Source organism: Tamandua tetradactyla, chromosome 12, assembly GCF_023851605.1.
Source record: "Tamandua tetradactyla isolate mTamTet1 chromosome 12, mTamTet1.pri, whole genome shotgun sequence".
Classification (NCBI taxonomy): Eukaryota; Metazoa; Chordata; class Mammalia; order Pilosa; family Myrmecophagidae; genus Tamandua; species Tamandua tetradactyla.
The window spans coordinates 336,845-354,702 of record NC_135338.1 but is presented as its reverse complement, the minus strand read 5'-3'; the positions used below and the strand labels follow the sequence as shown (position 1 = coordinate 354,702).

General features: G+C 46.4%; 1 protein-coding gene and 1 pseudogene across 9 annotated transcripts in view; both read left to right on the top strand.

Annotated features, from left to right (window-relative positions):
* SYNE2 (spectrin repeat containing nuclear envelope protein 2) overlaps nt 1-17,858 on the top strand; it is a 384,031-nt gene that overhangs the window by 355,934 nt on the left and 10,239 nt on the right. For 7 of the 9 annotated variants that reach the window (XM_077122415.1, XM_077122416.1, XM_077122418.1 and 4 more), the window contains 8 exons: nt 6,189-6,376; nt 6,840-6,990; nt 7,295-7,477; nt 8,742-8,879; nt 9,636-9,830; nt 15,398-15,671; nt 16,195-16,263; nt 17,137-17,276. In XM_077122415.1, the coding sequence (XP_076978530.1) occupies nt 6,189-6,376; nt 6,840-6,990; nt 7,295-7,477; nt 8,742-8,879; nt 9,636-9,830; nt 15,398-15,671; nt 16,195-16,263; nt 17,137-17,276 (1,338 nt within the window). Of the gene's footprint in view, nt 1-6,188; nt 6,377-6,839; nt 6,991-7,294; nt 7,478-8,741; nt 8,880-9,635; nt 9,831-15,397; nt 15,672-16,194; nt 16,264-17,136; nt 17,277-17,858 lie in introns of those variants that run through there. The other 2 variants (XM_077122420.1, XM_077122421.1) reach the window with 2 other exon arrangements.
* LOC143651694 (synaptobrevin homolog YKT6 pseudogene) lies at nt 10,128-15,385 on the top strand (annotated as a pseudogene).

Genomic DNA, 17,858 nt, shown 5'->3' with positions numbered 1-17,858 from the left:
TTTTTAGTGGTTTTGCTAATATAGTTTTGGAAGGCAATGAATTGAAAGAAAAATTCTTTTTCTTACCAAGGGAGACCTTCATGAGACACTACTTTGTGTGTCTGTTAGAGCTTCAAAAAATTATAATAATTAAAACAGAGGTGTAGAAAGGAACCCCTTGGACCAATAGCTTAGGAAGCCTCTCCTGCAATGCTCTGTGCATTTCTGTCATCTGTTAGGCACCTCTGCACCAGCCTTGAAAAGTCTGCAGCTTAAAAACCGTTGAGTTCTGCCAATGTCCGTCATTGCACTAATCTGACAGGCACGCTTAGGTACCGCTAGCTCATCAAATCCACTTTCCTGCCTACCATGGGCTCACGTCACATGCCCCATTCTTACAGGCAGTGCCCAAGTTTGTCTTTATTTTTTTAAATAGGTAAGTGTATCTTATTCTTTCAGTAGCTTTTCCTTCCTTTCTTCATCCTGTGGGCAGATTCTAGATTATATATATATATATATATATTTTTTTTTTTTTTGCATGGGCAGGCACCGGGAATCAAACCTGGGTCTCTGGCATGGCAGGTGAGAACTCTGCCACTGAGCCACTGTTGCCCCACCCAGATTCTGACTTGATCTCATAAGCCATACAGTTATCATCAGGTTCTCGGACTCATATCTGTTTTGTTCACATTAAACCTCTGCCACGAGGATGTGCGAGCCGCACATCCTGGAGCACTCACCCAGGTAGCACAGCTGCTTCGGGACAGAGCTGGGGCTGAATCTTTTTTACTAGATTCAGGGCCAGAGACTAACCCTTAAGGATAAATTATCTCAAGTCCAGGTCAGTCCTTTGAATGGTAATGAGTGACGTTTCCTGCTGCTGTACAGTTTAGCTAAGGCCATTTAAATGATGCCTATTCTCTGGTTTTCAAACCAGTGTGATTTAGTCATGGTACAAATGGAAAATACTGTTTTTTCCATTTAGCTGTCAAACATTTAACTCTGCTTTGTGGAAAAATACATAGAAGTATCATGGATTTTTAGTGTACCTTGTAGGGATTTTAATGCCCTCCTTAGTGGCATTTTGGCTACAGAACATGATGAGCCTTATTTAACAAGTGTGTTTCATATTTAGAGTTTAAGAAGTTTGCTATCTGAATTTGTAGATTTTTTCCTTGTTGCCATAATTTTAAATTGGTTTATGAAACTTACTGCACAAACACAGGTTTTACAGTGATTATATGGATACTTTATTTAAATGTGCCTATGGTTAAGCTAACTAGGAAACCCATTTTTGGCGGTTCTAAGAAAACAAAAACAAATGTGATCCTCTGGGATGAATTTCTTGAGCAACTTCTTAATAGACAAGGCTTTGTGACTCACCATTTACACTAACTGGTGAATTTTTCAGGTAAATAATATGGCAGCTGGCAATATGTTTCTTCTTAAAGAATAGCTGGCTAAATTTGGCAGGTACTAATAATTGCAGTTTTAACTTTTTATAAATCTAAAGTGGGATAGAACATCACTAAGTTGCAGAGGATTTATTCCAAAATCTCACAATTTTGAGCAACTGCCATCTTCTTGGCTCTATTTGTTCCTGTCCTGAATCAGTACATCATTTCAATCTGGTAAACTTGAAGGATCCCTCTTTATAGCATCCAGAAGCACCATCATGGAATTCTCATCCCTTGGGTACCAAAAAAATGACAGCCTTAGTTTTTACCATTTTTATAAAAATATTATTTTCTCATTGCTGCTGTAACAAATTACCACAGATGTAGTGGTTTCAGCAAAACAAAATGATTATCTTAGGGTTTTGAAGGTCAGGACCTGGCATAGGTTTCAGGGGTCTAAAATCAAAGTGTCAGTGGAGGCTGCACGCCTTTCTGGAAGCTTTCGGGAGGATCTGTCTCGACCTTTCCAGCTTCTAGAGGTTGCCACATTCCTAGGCATGTAGCCTATTCCTTTGTCTTCAAAACCAACAGCATTGCCCCTCTCTGGCCCTTTCTTTTTCTTTTATTTTTTTTAATTAAAAAAAACACCAAATAAATGCAAACATTCCTATTTTGATCATTCCATTCTAGAAAAAGAAAATGAAAACAGAAAAAAATTATGCATGCCATACCCCTTACCCCTACCTTTCATTGATCACTAGCATTTCAATCTAAGTTTATTTTAACATTGTTCCCCCTATTTATTTTTATTCCATATGTTCTACTCATCTGTTGACAAGGTAGATAAAAGGAGCATCAGACACAAGGTTTTCACAATCACACAGTCACATTGTGACAGCTGTATCATTATACAATCATCATCAAGAAACATGGCTACTGGAACACAGCTCTACATTTTCAGGCAGTTCCCTCCAGCCTCTCCATTACATCTTGAATAACAAGGTGATATCTACTTAATGCGTAAGAATAACCTCCAGGATAACCTCTCGACTCTGTTTGGAATTTCTCAGCCATTGACACTTTATTTTGTCTCATTTCACTCTTCCCCCTCTTGGTCGGAGAAGGTTTTCTCAATCCCTTGATGCTGAGTCTCTGCTCATTCTAGGATTTCTGTCCCACGTTGCCAGGAAGGTCCACACCCCTGGGAGTCGTGTCCCACATAGACAGGGGGAGAGTGGTGAGTTTGCTTGTTGTGTTGGCTGGAGAGAAATGGCCCTTTCTTTTATATACACATCTTCCTTTGGCTAACTCTTCTTCCCCCTTCTTCCACTTTTAAGGACTCTCGTGTTCATATTGTGTCCATCCAAATAAAATAATCTCTGTATTTTAAGGTCAGCAGATTAGCAATCCTAATTCCATCTGCAACCTTGATTCTCTTTGCCATGCAACTGAATATTTTCACAGGTTCAGAGATTAGGAGGTGAACCTCTTTGGGGGGTGGGGGCGGGAAAGGAGTTGTTATTCTGCCTAACACCAATATCCTGAGGAAAGTTTTAGTATTTTTGCCACAAGGAATGAATTATTATGTGGTTATTATATTAAATCCAGACTTAAATAGTCTGTCCACAGTAGTGAAAACAGAAATGTGGCACACAAAAGAATTATCTATGGGCCACTTAAGAAACAAAACTTTACCTATATTTCCATCCTTAAATAATCATAATAAATTATGTTTGCTTATAAAAATGATACCTAAAAGTTTAGAATCACCTGCTAGTGTCTTCTGCAGTGGAGCTCAGCTGCAAAAAGCACTTAAAAGCCAATGTCCCTGGATCCTGTAGTATATCCCTGGGGACCTGGTGAGGGTGAGTTTGGACTAGGAAACAACCAATAAGAGTCCTTTTTATCTCTCCTCCTTTTGCACAGAACCCTTTTAGATATTGATAAATAAGGTTAAATTGATATTCCTAAAGAATTTCAAAATGTAGAGTAGTATCAACCTTGTGACAGTTTTCAATCTCAAACTACTTCCATTCCGTCTTCAGCATCTCTTTCCTACTTTTCTTTGCTTTCATGGTTTCCTGGGGGGCACCACATGGTTGCTTGGGGGTGGGCATGACTTTCTGTAATTATTGATAGCCTCCTCTCCAGTAGGCCAACTCAGCTTCACACCAACCCCCTTAAACCACCCCACAGTTCCACCCAGACCAACCTGCTCATCTTCTAAGCCCCTCCCATAGACATTTGGGAGCCACCCCAGTGGGTCCCACCCTGCGTGATTTGCCACCCTTTCAGCCTTGTTTTCTTGGTTTAACTTATTGTCCTCATTCTTTTTCATTCTCATTTCGCCCGGCAGCATTCTCTTCTCCAGTTCTCCCGGCAGCATTCTCTTCTCCAGTTCTCCCGGCAGCATTTTCTTCTCCAGTTCTCCCGGCAGCATTCTCTTCTCCAGTTCTCCAATTTCATGCCTCTGCCTTTGGCCATCTCTTCTCCTTCTCTCCTGATGCTTCTTCCCCTTGAGCTCTTTCCCTGCTCTGCTTCACCTGCTCAGAGGCAGAAAAGCAAAATGAGCAGTAGCCTACTTTGGGAACCTTGGCAAGAGTCTTTTGTATTTATTTATATTGTTTCTTAAATCCACTTCTCTAGATTTGAACAGTTTTTGAAATCTAGTTGTTGGGCAGACTCATACCCCAACAGACATGCATAGTAGGTTGATCTCAGTTCGCAAAATGTCACTTGTCTCGCAGCTGCATATTTTACTTTTTAATGTATGGTCTCCATCTTTATTTTATATTTTACGAAGTAACTAACATGTAAGACAATATCACTATGACGTTCTACCCTGTGGTATTTGAGAAGTTAATTTTGGAAACTTTGAAAATGGACTTTCTTTTTTTAATCAAGATAGTGATTACCTTCTATAAATTATTCTAGGAATCATTTCTTACTACCATTCACCATGGAAATCAGTTTTCCTTAGCCACTTTATTCAATATAAGCTTCATAAGTAAATAATGTAGGGTGACTGCAAAGAGTCTATTAAAATACATGATAGTGGTGTTTATCCATAGGCTAGATAAACTCACTGCTTTTCAACCGGGCTTTCCCCAGCTGGAAATAGATGATCATGGGCAGTCATTTCAGTTAAAATTGTGTCACTCATTTAGCACGAGTGTTAGGGCAGCTTTTTCATTATTTTAATAATGTTAAAAGAGATATTTATCAATATCAGTACATTTCCGAAAAGCCTGTGTGAATTCTGTGAACCAGTAAGAATTCTTAAAACTAGAATTCTTGTTAAATCTTCATTTCACATTTCTTCATCATATGGGCTCCAGGAAATCTTATACCCTTGCAGCATTTGAGGCACTCATCCCGAACTGTGAAGCTTAAAAGTCTCATCCTGCCACATCTCTCCTCACAAAGTACACGGTGACAAACTGGAAAGCACGTTTTCTTCTGAATGTTACTTTGAAGCATTCATTTTTTTTGATCTGTTGGGATCTGTGTTAAGAATTGCCTGGTTTAAAAAATGCAGCGTACTAGCCCTTTTATCCCCTCCTATCCACTCGCACACAGAATGTTCCAAACTGTGCATTTCATCAGAAGAAAAGTAAGAAAATGCTGGTCCTCCCGAGTGTGGCAATCATGATCTTAAAATCATTCACCTATCTTTGTTTGTAACTTGAAATGAACTCTTATGCCCCCTTTCTGTAGGACTGGGCAGGCATTCTTTATAAAGTAATCCCTCCTGAAAACTGAATTTTGTTGGATCCAGGAAACCTTACTGAGTATAGGTAATAGTGGCTTAAAGTGTTGCAAATTTCCAAAAATTGTTATATTGTCAAATAATTGAATTGGAATGCAAATTTGCCTTTGCTTTTTCACAATCCAATTTGGATACTAAGATTAATAGTGTTCTGAGGTCACTTATTGCAGAATTTGGGTATCAGGGAAAGCCTAACTCATCCACAACAAACGGGCTCCTCATCCCCCCTCCTCCCCACAGCTGTCCATGGTTTGTAGGAAGAAATAGTCTTTGGGTGATAACTGCAGATGCTGTATTTATTCATAAACAGGGCTCTCATTTTTCCTCTGACTGTGCATTTTCTCTTCAGTAATGTCATTCTTACCAGATTGGAAGCTGCTTCTCCCTCACCACCATAGGGCAAGACTCCAGAGGCCCTACCCCGTCCCTGAGCCACAGCCTTGGCTGGACCCCATCGGTTGAGGGGGTCCTACAAGAGAACTCTTCCCTTGGGCCCGTGGATCCTGAGGATGGGCCCAAGGGGAGGCTGTGCAACCCTGTGATGTGCATGTGAAGATGACACAAAGACCTTATCAGATTCTAGGGTTTCATGACCCATCATATAATAAGAGCTTCTGTTGCTGAAAGTTTAGATCCTGCCAAAGAGACTCATCGGTATTCTAAGGAAAACCTCACCAAACCCAGTCTAAACGGAGTCCTTTGGGGTTGGGTGGTATGGAGTAGATCCCATGCATACCCCAAATTTGTGACTCTGTGGGCTCTCAGCCTGACGGTCAATAGTGCCACCTCTCGGTGCATTGAGGGCACCCCCCGCCGTCCCCTCCCCTTCACATGGCTCAGTAAATAAACCCCGTTGTTGCCTCTCTCTCGGCTTTATGTCAGGTGCTCCAACCCAGGGGGTGCACAAAGATGAGAGGAATTCCGTCTGGTAGAAATGCACCAAGGTCTGTACGTCCCAGGCGGGAGGGCAGGAGTAGAGATCCTTGACCCCAGCCCTCCCACCACCCCCATCTCAGGTCTTCCTTGCTCTCCTGTCATCACAGGATCTGCAGCGAGATATTGAACAACACAGCGCAGGGGTAGAGTCTGTGTTTAACATCTGTGATGTCCTCTTGCACGACTCCGATGCCTGTGCAAACGAGACTGAGTGTGACTCCATACAGCAGACCACCAGAAGCCTAGATAGACGCTGGAGAAACATCTGTGCCATGTCAATGGAGCGGCGCATGAAGTAAGCTCCAAAATGCCCTTGCTCAGCAAAGTCGTCCCTGCTAAACTCAGTTCTCCTTTCGACCTAAATAAAAGGAACTACTGTCTTTTCACTTCGCTTAGGTACCAGGTCTTGGCGGTAGGTGTGACCTGTGCTTATTAAAGGAATGATTCAAGAAAAACATAATCAGAGTAATGTCTTTCCCCAGCTGTCTTGGGTCTTTGGGTGTGACTGTGGGCTGGCCAGTGTACCTCAGTTTACCCAGCTGTCTAAGGTGGCAGAGGATTCCCTGTCTCCTGTTTCTTGCCTACTGCAGGCGCATGAGCTCTGAGGTGCCCAGCATTCCCAGAAGGAAGGCACCCGAGGGTCTCTCTCCCTAAACCATGTCAGTGTCAGGATGGCAATGACTGGTCCAGGGACTAAACCTAGTGTGACAGTGCACGGTGGAAACGGATGGCTTGCAGTAAGTTGCTTTCCTCCCCAGAATCGAAGAGACGTGGCGCCTGTGGCAGAAATTTCTAGATGATTATTCCCGCTTCGAGGACTGGCTCAAGTCAGCCGAGAGGACAGCGGCCTACCCAAATTCCTCAGAGGTGTTGTACACAGTTGCCAAAGAAGAGCTGAAGAGGTTCGAGGTAACAAAACCTTCTCCATCCCAGCGCTCCCGACAACCAAGCCCAGGGCAGGCGCTTCCCTTAGAGGAAGCCCCCGGTCCCCCACCTCTGGCACGGGCTGCCCGGGACCCAGCCTGCCATCCGCTGCTCAGACAGCTTTGCAGGACGCTGCCAGTTTCTATCGGCCGTCGTGCAATGAGCGTAAAAGCTTTTTCTTAAACTAGCATCAGGGGCCCCGGCAGAGTGAGGGCCCAGCCACTGAGGCGGGTCGCTCGGGGTCTGCGGGGGTGCCCTGACACCAACGGTCCCCTCTCCGTTGGCGCAGGCGTTCCAGCGGCAGATCCACGAGCGGCTCACGCAGCTGGAGCTCATCAACAAGCAGTACCGGCGGCTGGCCCGGGAGAACCGCACGGACGCGGCCAGCAAGCTGAAGCAGACGGTGCACGAGGGCAACCAGCGCTGGGACAACCTCCAGAAGCGCGTCGCGGCCGTGCTGCGCAGACTCAGGGTACCCTCCCCGCGCGGCCGGGTTCTCCGTGGGTGTCCGGGGGAGGGGCGAGGGGCGGTAGCCAGGTGCTGGCAGGAGGGTTCCCTTTACGGCCTCAGCCCTCCCTTTTAAGCGGCCACATGCGTTTTTTTGCTTCAAGGAGTGTTTGCATCTGCGGCTTTTTAGGCAGAGCGTTTGATGTGATTCGGGTCACCAATAGCAAACCTCCGTTGGCGACCCCCGTCCCCCCGGTGCGAGCCACGCCCTGCCCTCCCGGAGCCTGGGAAGAGTCTGCTTTGCCCATCCCTCTGCTTTTGTAGACTGAGGAATATGGACAAGGTTTTAACACGTTCCCCGCCTCCGTGTTGGGGAGACTGGGGACGGCGAACACGCTCTGCGTTCAGAGCACATTGAGCAGCCTCAGAGACTGGGGTCGGTTTCTAAATATAAACATATTCCTTAGATTTCTGAAATTCAGAAGATGTGGTGTCTAAACCCTTTGGGGGTCCAGTTTTACACTGACAGGTTTGGTGCAGGTAAGGGCTTAGGAAGTAATTTTAATCCCTGCTTTTCTTCTCAGGGTAGAAGGCTCTTGAAGCCATTTGAGAAAGATGGGAATCTGGGCTTTTTAATTTTTCTTTTTTTAATTTTCGACTCTCTAAGGAAGAAATTGTCTATCTTTTCTAGTAATCCAGACAATCCCTTGCATTAGTTTATCTTCTGCTTCTTTGTTACCAGTCTGATGTTCATTTGGCACTGACCGCTACATTTGCCTGAGAATCAGCTGCCCATCCATGAGGTGGCAACCCCAGGGGCATCCAGTTAAGGAGATAAAACTTCTTCTCTGAGTCCTGTTTTTCTGAGGAAACATCCAGAATTCCATCAGTGAAGGCAAATGGGCACTAGGCCACACTGAACTCCAGGATCAGTGCTTTTTCCCTTGATGCTACTAAATCTTATAGGATAGTTTGGAAGAAATCACTGAGTGGAGATTGGTAGAATTTTAAATGCCTAAAGGACTGTAGAGATCATCTAATCAGCATTCCCACACCCTCCCTCATTTGCCAGGAAAGCTGAGGCCTTGAGGAGTTGGGAGCTTGTTCCGTCCACACAGCCAGGGCCAGCCTCCAGACCCCACACTCCCTGAGTGTGCCGCGCCCCAGCTCAGAGGGTGCCCGAGGCAGGTTTCCCACAAGTCTCCGGACACCCTAGGGTGGCCTTGCTGTCTGCCTGAACCTCCAGTCCACAGTCAGCACTGAACATGGGCGTTTCTCCCACTCCGCAGCATTTTACCAACCAGAGGGAAGAATTTGAGGGGACCAGGGAGAGCATTCTGGTGTGGCTCACAGAGATGGACCTGCAGCTGACCAATGTGGAGCACTTCTCTGAGAGCGATGCTGATGACAAGATGCGTCAGCTGAACGTAAGGGCCGCCTCCCCTGCCCCTCCCCAGGGCACTGACCATGAACTAATTTCACCTCCTATCTGAGACCAGATTCCAGCATCGTTCCGGCAACAGGGTTCCCACCCACCTGGGTGCCGCTAGGTTATCGTTTACGGACTCTCTTTCTCCCATAGGGCAGTCCTTGTAACAAAACCTTTTTTCTCTTTGTCACTTATAACCAACCTGCGGGAGAATGTACTTTAGGTTCTGAACGGAAGCTGTTTCTCCCGCACTTGAGTCTGAGTGCAATTTGTTAGATGTAACAGGAGGGAAATCTCTTACCAACGCAGGGCCAAGAACAGATATCTTTTGTCCTCCCACTTTACAAATATTTGTCTTACAGATTAATCTCACTATAATAGTTAGGTTCTAGAAGAGGTCGAGGAATGGAAATTTGCCTTTCCTAAGCAGTGTGAGCCAGTGAACATCATACCATGTGAGCAGATGTATGCGCCCACTGGCAGCTCACTATGGGAAATTATCTGTTTCCACTGACTGATGATAAGACAAGTTCTCGCCCTCTAACCCAGTTACAGTAAATGGCCATCTGTGTCAGACTTTTAGGGTTACTTGAATTGGAGAGTCGGTGCCCTGAAGGAAGAAGAAAAAAAAAGTGTATACATGTTTTAGATGCTTAAATCTTCATTGTCATAAGTTAAAAACTGATAAAACTAGAGTAAATGAAGGAATAAAATCATCATATTTTCTTATTCCCCTTTGGCCCTGAAAAAATAGGGTTTCCAACAGGAAATTACATTAAATACCAACAAGATTGATCAGCTCATAGTTTTTGGGGAGCAGCTGATTCAGAAGAGCGAGCCCCTGGATGCTGTGCTGATTGAAGACGAGTTGGAGGAGCTTCACCGCTACTGCCAGGAGGTGTTCGGCAGGGTCTCCCGGTTCCACCACAGGCTGACCTCCCACGCTCCGGTAAGGGGCTGCTGCCCACAGACCACTTCGGAGCCCCTCACACTGTACATGGGGCTGCATTTATAAAGAATTTGGGAAACATGTCCTACAATGGTTAATTGATTTACTTTATGGTGAAACAAAAAACAGGGATTTTGAGAAATTCTATTTCCATTTGTATTAATACCTAGCCACGACTACCCTCACCACAATTGCTTACAGTTTCCCATTCCCCAGGGAAAATGGTGGCACATAGGAAAGGTCTTGTTTCTCTTACCTGTTTGCAATGTATTCCCCAGTACAGAGCTTTCCTGGCAGATGACGGAACCCTTAGAAAAAATTGATGGCTGGTCTGGTTTTACTTATGGTAGTAACTTGGGAAGGTTTTTGTCTTTTCCTTTATCTCGATGTCAGGGGACATCTAAGATTTCTACCTTTCTGGTGCTTTGTTGTCTTCTTTGAAATGCCCAAAGCACCTGCTTTTTGTTTTAACACCTGCTTTTGAGAGCTCCTTTGATCTTTGCCTTGACAAGAGGCCTTTTGGGAAGTTCAGGTGGAGTTAAAGCCATTACCCCAAGTCTGCTGTCTCTGTGTGCCAGAGGCTTGGGTGATGACTCACCATTGACCAGGACAGCTGGCCAACTTCAGCTATAGTTCTTAATCAGTCTTAGACTCAGAAATTATCCTAATAATTTTTAAATCTCTCATTTTCAAATCTAGCTGTTTACAGTCATTTTTTTTAGACTGGCAGAGGCATTTCAACAAGGGAACAGCAGAAACAGCAGTAAGGTAGGACGAAACGGAAGCGAATGTGGAGCATATGGCCCTGAAGTTACAAATCTTATCCAACACTCTCATGTCTTTTGAATATCCTAGTTCTTGGTCTCTTGCCATTTAACTATCGAAGGAACTTTGGCCTCCATTTCCTGAAGAAGAAAAATAGAAAGCTTTCCTTAAGCGCTGAAGCTGAGCAGCCGGACCCTGGGGAAGCCGGTGACCTCGTTACTGGAGGGGCGGTGGCTCACTGCGAACTGGTCCTGTGGACCAGCAACCCAGGGCGCCGGTGCCAGGAGGTGGTACAGCCTCTGTGTCCTCTGCAAAGGCCGGTCCGAGGCGCTGCTGCCCGAAGGCACGGGCGCCGGTGCCAGGAAGTGGTACAGCCTCTGCGTCCTCTGCAAAGGCCGGTCTGAGGCGCTGCTGCCCGAAGGCACGTACGACGTGTCCTCCTTCAGCTACTTCCAGAGGTCCAGTGTTCAGGAGTTCAAGACCTTGTTTACAGGTCAGCTGATTGTGGAACCTGCCGCGAAAGGCAGTGGAGCTTCTGTCAAAGAAGAGGACAGAGCTTCTGTCTGTGCCACATCTGGGTCCAAAACGGGGGCCTTGCAGGCGTGGTCATTGCTGATGCCAGAAACCCTTCCCGGATTGCTTTTCCCTTGTTAGAGAAGGTACTGGATAAACTCTCCAGGCAGGCCAACAGGATAGACTGGCCAGTCGGATCCCCTGCTCGATCCATCACACAGTCTGAATGACCATCTTAGTAAATACCCCCTGAGAAGCGGGTCCCATGGCTAAAGTGCAGGCTGAGCTAGATGAGACCAAAATCTTTCTGCACAACACCATGGAGTCTTTGTTAGAACGAGGCGAGAAGCTGGACAACTTGGTGTCCAGGTCTAAAGAGCTGGGAATACACTCCAAAGCCTTGTATGAAACTGCCTAGAAATGAAACTCCTGCTGTGCAGTCATGTGAGACCAGCCAGCAGGAAACCCGCATAGAGACACCGGTCACCCCACCGAGAGCTGTAGAAGCCTGGAGAGGAGAGCATCACAGAGCAGGGCCCAGAGTGGGGGCAGACTTCTCCCAACTTCTTTTTTTTTTTTTCTGGTACCATCTTTTATTTTTATTTTTTATTTTTTTACATGGGCAGGCACCGGGAATTGAACCTGGGTCCTCTGGCATGGCAGACAAGCATTCTTCCCTGCTGAGCCACCGTGGCCCGCCCTTTTCCCAACATCTTATCTTGAAGTTCCCAGGGGGTACTTACGGGTGGTTGGAAGGGCTCTTAGGTTTGGGGGCGTGTTGAAATTCGTATGTCTAGTTGTAATTTTTGGAAATAAAATCTGAGGCCCCAAAGGTATATTTTGGGACCAAATGAAACCATAAATTCTCAGTGACTCTGGTAGATGCTGAAGGCTCAAGTCTCGGCTGACCCCCTGGAAAGGAGCTGTGTGCCCTGACTTCTGCAGAGCCGGCCCCCCTCCCCAGGAAGGTCAGAGTCAGTTCTTTATCCTCAGTTATGTCTTTGAGATTTATTTGTACCTTAATTATATTAACACTGGAAAGTCATCCGGAGAGCAGGAGGGAGTTCCCTGATGACCTTGGGATCACAGGGCTGGGGTGGGGCTGAGCTTCAAAATACAGAGCCTCTCCTTGACCACTGGGGCTGCAGGGCAGGGCAGTGGGCCTCAGCACTGCAGGAGGGAGCATGGCAGTGGCAGCTCCTCCACAGGTCCCTGAGCTGGGGGCTTTGTCCCCATTTCCTCTGAGATTGGCATCCTGCTGAGGGCAGGCCCATCCTGAGCAACTTTTCCATCAGTACCACAAAGATGACTTCAGTAGGAGGTGCTTGGGGGCAGCCGAGATATTCACTGGAGTACAAGGCAGTGGCTATCCCAGCCCACGGTGGGAATTAGGTCCAGGAAAGAAACCAGTTTCTGGGTTGTGGATGGTCAGCTGGAGGTCGGCTTTTTTAGGGGGAACCGAAACACAAGTGCACTTTGAGCTGCCTGAGGTGGCATCTGCCTTGAGTTGTAATTTAATTTTACTTCGAACATCTGCATCAACACAGCATGTCCTGTCATCTCTCAAAGCTGGTTTTTGTTTGCACTGAAAGTTCTTCTGCCCCTCTGGTGACCTGACTATCTGGGCAGTGCCTGGGGCCTGTGCATCCTAATGGGGGGGCCTCTTCCGGCCTTCCCTGGCCAGTGCAGCCTGGACGGGGGAAGGTTTCAGTGGGCTGTGAGCTGTGGCCAGCACCAGCCTGTCAAAGGGTGGAGTATGGGTCCTGCCCGGTGGAGTTGCTGTAGAACTCGTGGGCTGGAGACTAAGGGGCTGGTCTGCCTCCCTGGGCTGGGACACCCTTTTCGCACTGGTCTGAGCTGGTGCCCTCCCAGCTCCAACCCCAGCAGGAGGCCAGTTCTTGTGCTGAAGCCCAGTATAAGAAATGCAAAGCAGCCAGGGAGGTGGACCCTGGAGGCCCACTGTGGGGCTCTCAGCCTGTCCAAGGCCCTAGGCTCCGTGGGTCCCGGCCCCTTGTTCCAAACTGTCTGTTTCGGCCCTGATGTGCTTTCTGAGGACATGTGTTCAAGATGCACCCTCGGGATCCCCTCCCAAACTGGAGCTGAGATGGTGTCATCTGGTCAAAGTTTGAACCAGTTGGCCTCACCCTTGGGAACCCTTCCCTCAAGCTTGCCTCACTTGTCCCGCTGGTTCTTGCCTTACCCCAGGAGGGCCCCCAGGAAGTGCCCAGCACCCTGACTCACCCCGTGGGACAGGGTCAGGCAGCAGGATGGGATCAGAGACACGGGCTGAGGACCTTCGTGTCCTCGTTAGACCTGCTGCTGTCCTGGCCAAAGGACTTCCGTCCACACCTGAAGACAGCCCACCTGTGAGGTTCCCACTGCCACGGGCCACCCACAGCCAGGGCTGAGGGTAGCTTCTGCCCCTCCTCGCAGTGTCTGGACACGAGTCCCAGGAAGCTACGTACGCCCCCCTTGCTGGTGGTCCTGGTGCCTGAAAAGGGGTGCTGAGCTTGTGGTCAGCCCTGGTGGGTTCTTTTTTCATGTCTAACTTTTTTTTTTTCTTTACTTTTTTTTAATTTTTTATTAACGGAAAGAAAGAAAAAAAAAATTAACACAACATTTAGAAATCATACCGTTCTACATATGCACTCAGTAATTCTTAACATCATCACATAGATGCATGATCATCGTTTCTTAGTACATTTGCATCGGTTTAGAGGAACTAGCAACACAACAGAAAAAGATATAAAATGTTAATATAGAGAAAAGAAATAAAAGTAGTAATAATAGTAAAAAACAACAAAAAAAAAACCCTATAGCTCAGATGCAGCTTCAATCAGTGTTTTAACATGATTACTTTACAATTAGGTATTATTGTGCTGTCCATTTTTGAGTTTTTGTATCTAGTCCTGTTGCACAGTCTGTATCCCTTCAGCTCCAATTACCCATTATCTTACCCTGTTTCTAACTCCTGCTGGACTCTGTTACCAATGACATATTTCAAGTTTATTCTCGAATGTCCGTTCACATCAGTGGGACCATACAGTATTTGTCCTTTAGTTTTTGGCTGGACTCACTCAGCATAATATTCTCTAGGTCCATCCATGTTATTACATGCTTCATAAGTTTATCTTGTCTTAGAGCTGCATAATATTCCATCGTATGTATATACCACAGTTTGTTTAGCCACTCTTCTGTTGATGGACATTTTGGCTGTTTCCATCTCTTTGCAATTGTAAATAACGCTGCTATAAACATTGGTGTACAAATGTCCGTTTGTGTCTTTGCCCTTAAGTCCTTTGAGTGGATACCTAGCAATGGTATTGCTGGGTCGTATGGCAATTCTATATTCAGCTTTTTGAGGAACCGCCAAACTGCCTTCCACAGTGGTTGCACCCTTTGACATTCCCACCAACAGTGGATAAGTGTGCCTCTTTCTCCGCATCCTCTCCAGCACTTGTCATTTTCTGTTTTGTTGATAATGGCCATTCTGGTGGGTGTGAGATGATATCTCATTGTGGTTTTGATTTGCATTTCTCTAATGGCCAGGGACATTGAGCATCTCTTCATGTGCCTCTTGGCCATCCGTATTTCCTCTTCTGGTAGGTGTCTGTTCAAGTCTTTTTCCCATTTTGTAATTGGGTTGGCTGTCTTTTTGTTGTTGAGTTGAACAATCTCTTTATATATTCTGGATACTAGACCTTTATCTGATATGTCATTTCCAAATATTATCTCCCATTGTGTAGGCTGTCTTTCTACTTTCTTGATGAAGTTCTTTGATGCACAAAAGTGTTTAATTTTGAGGAGCTCCCATTTATTTATTTCTTTCTTCAGTGCTCTTGCTTTAGGTTTAAGGTCCATAAAACCACCTCCAGTTGTAAGATTCATAAGATAACTCCCTACATTTTCCTCTAACTGTTTTATGGTCTTAGACCTAATGTTTAGATCTTTGATCCATTTTGAGTTAACTTTTGTATAGGGTGTGAGATGCGGGTTCATGTCTAACTTTTAACGGAGCCTGGATCGAGAGGGAGAGAGGAACACCAGTGCCTGACTTTTCTCTCTGTTCTGTGTGGAAGGTTTCCAGAGAGACTTGTCTTTTGAAATTGAAAAAAAAAAGCTTTGGGAAGATGCAGATTCTAGGTCCCACCGTGGACTGTCTCAGTCAGAACAGGCAGAGATGGGACCTGGGAGTCTGACCCTTCTAAAGCTGCCTTAGAAACACTGAAGGCCGCCATTTTCGGGGACTGAGACTTGGTTCATTTTTTAAACCGGACACTCTCATTTAGGGCTTGGAAGAGGCCTCTGAGAATGAAGCAGACATGGAAGACTCCAGAGAGATCCAGGGTGACTCTTGGCGTAAGAGGGGAGAGAGTGAGGAGGCCTCGTCGCCGCAGTCCCTCTGCCACCTCGTGCCCCCGGCGCCGGCGCACGAGCGGTCTGGCTGCGAGACCCCTGTCAGCGTGGACTCCATCCCGCTCGAGTGGGATCACACAGGCGATGTGGGGGGCTCGTCCTCACACGAAGACGATGAGGAGGGCCCCTTCTACAGTGCGCTGTCAGGTAATGGCCTCGAACTGGACCCAATTGTCTGTGCTTTTAGCAGCTTAGGCACATGGCCAACGGTCAGAGTTCAGGAGTCCACTTGCCAGCGTATGGCCGACCCAGACTTTGTGTGGCTGCGTGTGTTCTGTTCTGCCCACCCCTCGGCTGTCACCAAGAGCCAACTCACCCCATGCCAGGCAGAATGGAACGAAAGTCACGTTCAGACACCAAGGCTGCTCACTGATGGCTCTGAGTGTTCGCCAGAGACTCAGGAGTGGACTTTCCAGTGGGCTCTTTCTGGGTATCAGTTGATGGGGCACCTCCATTCTTTCTCCAGAATCCCCCTCTCCCTATCCCTGCTTCGGACAATCAGTAGGTGGTGGAATAAATTCTTCTAGTTGTTGAAGTCTCTTTAATAAAAGGATAATGGGTAGGGAGCGTTCCCTTTCCAACTGACAATGTTTCTACTGTTTTAACTGACAATTTGGGCAGTAATCTACATGCTCCTCCAGTGAGGAAAAATGACATTATTCTTTTTCAGATGTAGAAATCCCTGAAAATCCTGAGGCATATCTTAAAATGACCACAAAAACTTTGAAAGCGTCTTCTGGTAGGCCCCTGTCCATGCATGTGTCTCAACGTGGCAGCGCCCATGGCTCACGCTGCATCCTAAACCTCGCTCCCATGTCATGTCTGACTCTGCCTTCTGTGGACACCATGCACCCTGGTCCTCGTGTCATGGTGTATTTACACTGCTGTACTCACACGTGCCCGCGTGCTCGTTTCACACAAACCAGAGCAGGCTCAGTGCCATCCCTGTCCTCCCCCGCAGGTTTGTGCGGAAGGGAAGGTTTCATCGTGCCTTTTTTAACGTATATTTTTCCTCCGTCCGACTGAGCTCCTTTGGCATGAGCCAAGCTTTCTCCAGGGTGGCTTGATTTGTAACTATTTCCTTGCTTACGGCGGTTTCCTGTTACTGTTGGCATTTGCAGCAGGACACACAGCCTTCCTTTTCTTGATGTGTAGTACTAATCTTTATTCCCTGCCCCACTTCCATCTACAGTGGTGGGGTAGAGCCTTGAGCGTCCCTTTGGATCCCAAGTCTCTCTTGTTCACACTCCCCTCACACTTGAGAGGCCTTCTGTCCTCTTGGGCCCACAGACCCTACCCTGCAACCCAATATCAGTGCCACTAGGAAACCCAGCTCCAAAACGCCACTCATCCCACCGCAAATCATATGTTTGTTGTGCTCCATTATGAACCCATCTAGTGAAGGCACAATGTTATTCGGTTGCATGACTCATTTCATACCCTTCGGGGACATACTGACTTTTTGCAAACATGCATGCTTTGCAAGGGAAGCTGCAGACCTCGTTTTTATACTATAACCTAATGCCACATTACCCGTGACCTCTTCTGTGTAACTAAATATGAACCCTTCGGTTAAAGAAAATGGGTGGTCACTTTGTATTTTTTGTTTCAGGTAAATCAATCTCCGATGGCCACTCGTGGCATGTCCCTGACAGCCCTACCTGTCCCAAGCGTCACTACAAACACATGGAAGGGGACAGGAATGTACCGCCCATGCCCTCAGATTCCAGCACTCCTTATAAACCAGGCTATGTAAGTCTTGACCCCACTGAGAGTGTAACTCAAGCACAGTAGGGATAATAAAAGTAAAGAGAGAAAGACTGAGATTCTGGTGTGTACTGCACGTGCTCACTCCTTATGCACGTGTTTTGAGTTGGTTTCCATGGTGACGATGTATGTACTGATAATGCATATCCATACTCTCTGGCCCAGCCTAGTGAGCTCTGGCAAAACTGACTAGATTCAGAGATAGATTTCTGGTCAAAAGCATCCTTGTATGTGTTGGCATGATGCAACAGCAGTTACTACTGCTGAGCCAGTTGTCCATGCTAAAGGTGGAGAAGCAAAGTGGTAGTTTTCCTGAACTCCACCCAAATGCCGAAATCTTTGCTGTATTTACCTTTTGATCACATGTTCTATTAAAAGCATTTTTTCTTTATATTCAGGAAGAATTGGCAGTGTACTCTGGTAGACATGGGTTTGCTTCCCAGTCCTACCAGATGATTTGCTATGGGCCCTGAAGCACACTGCCTAACCTCTGTAAGGCTTCGCTCCTCATCTGGGGATAAACCAAAAACTGTTGTTAGGATTAGTGTGTACCAAGGTGAAAACAAG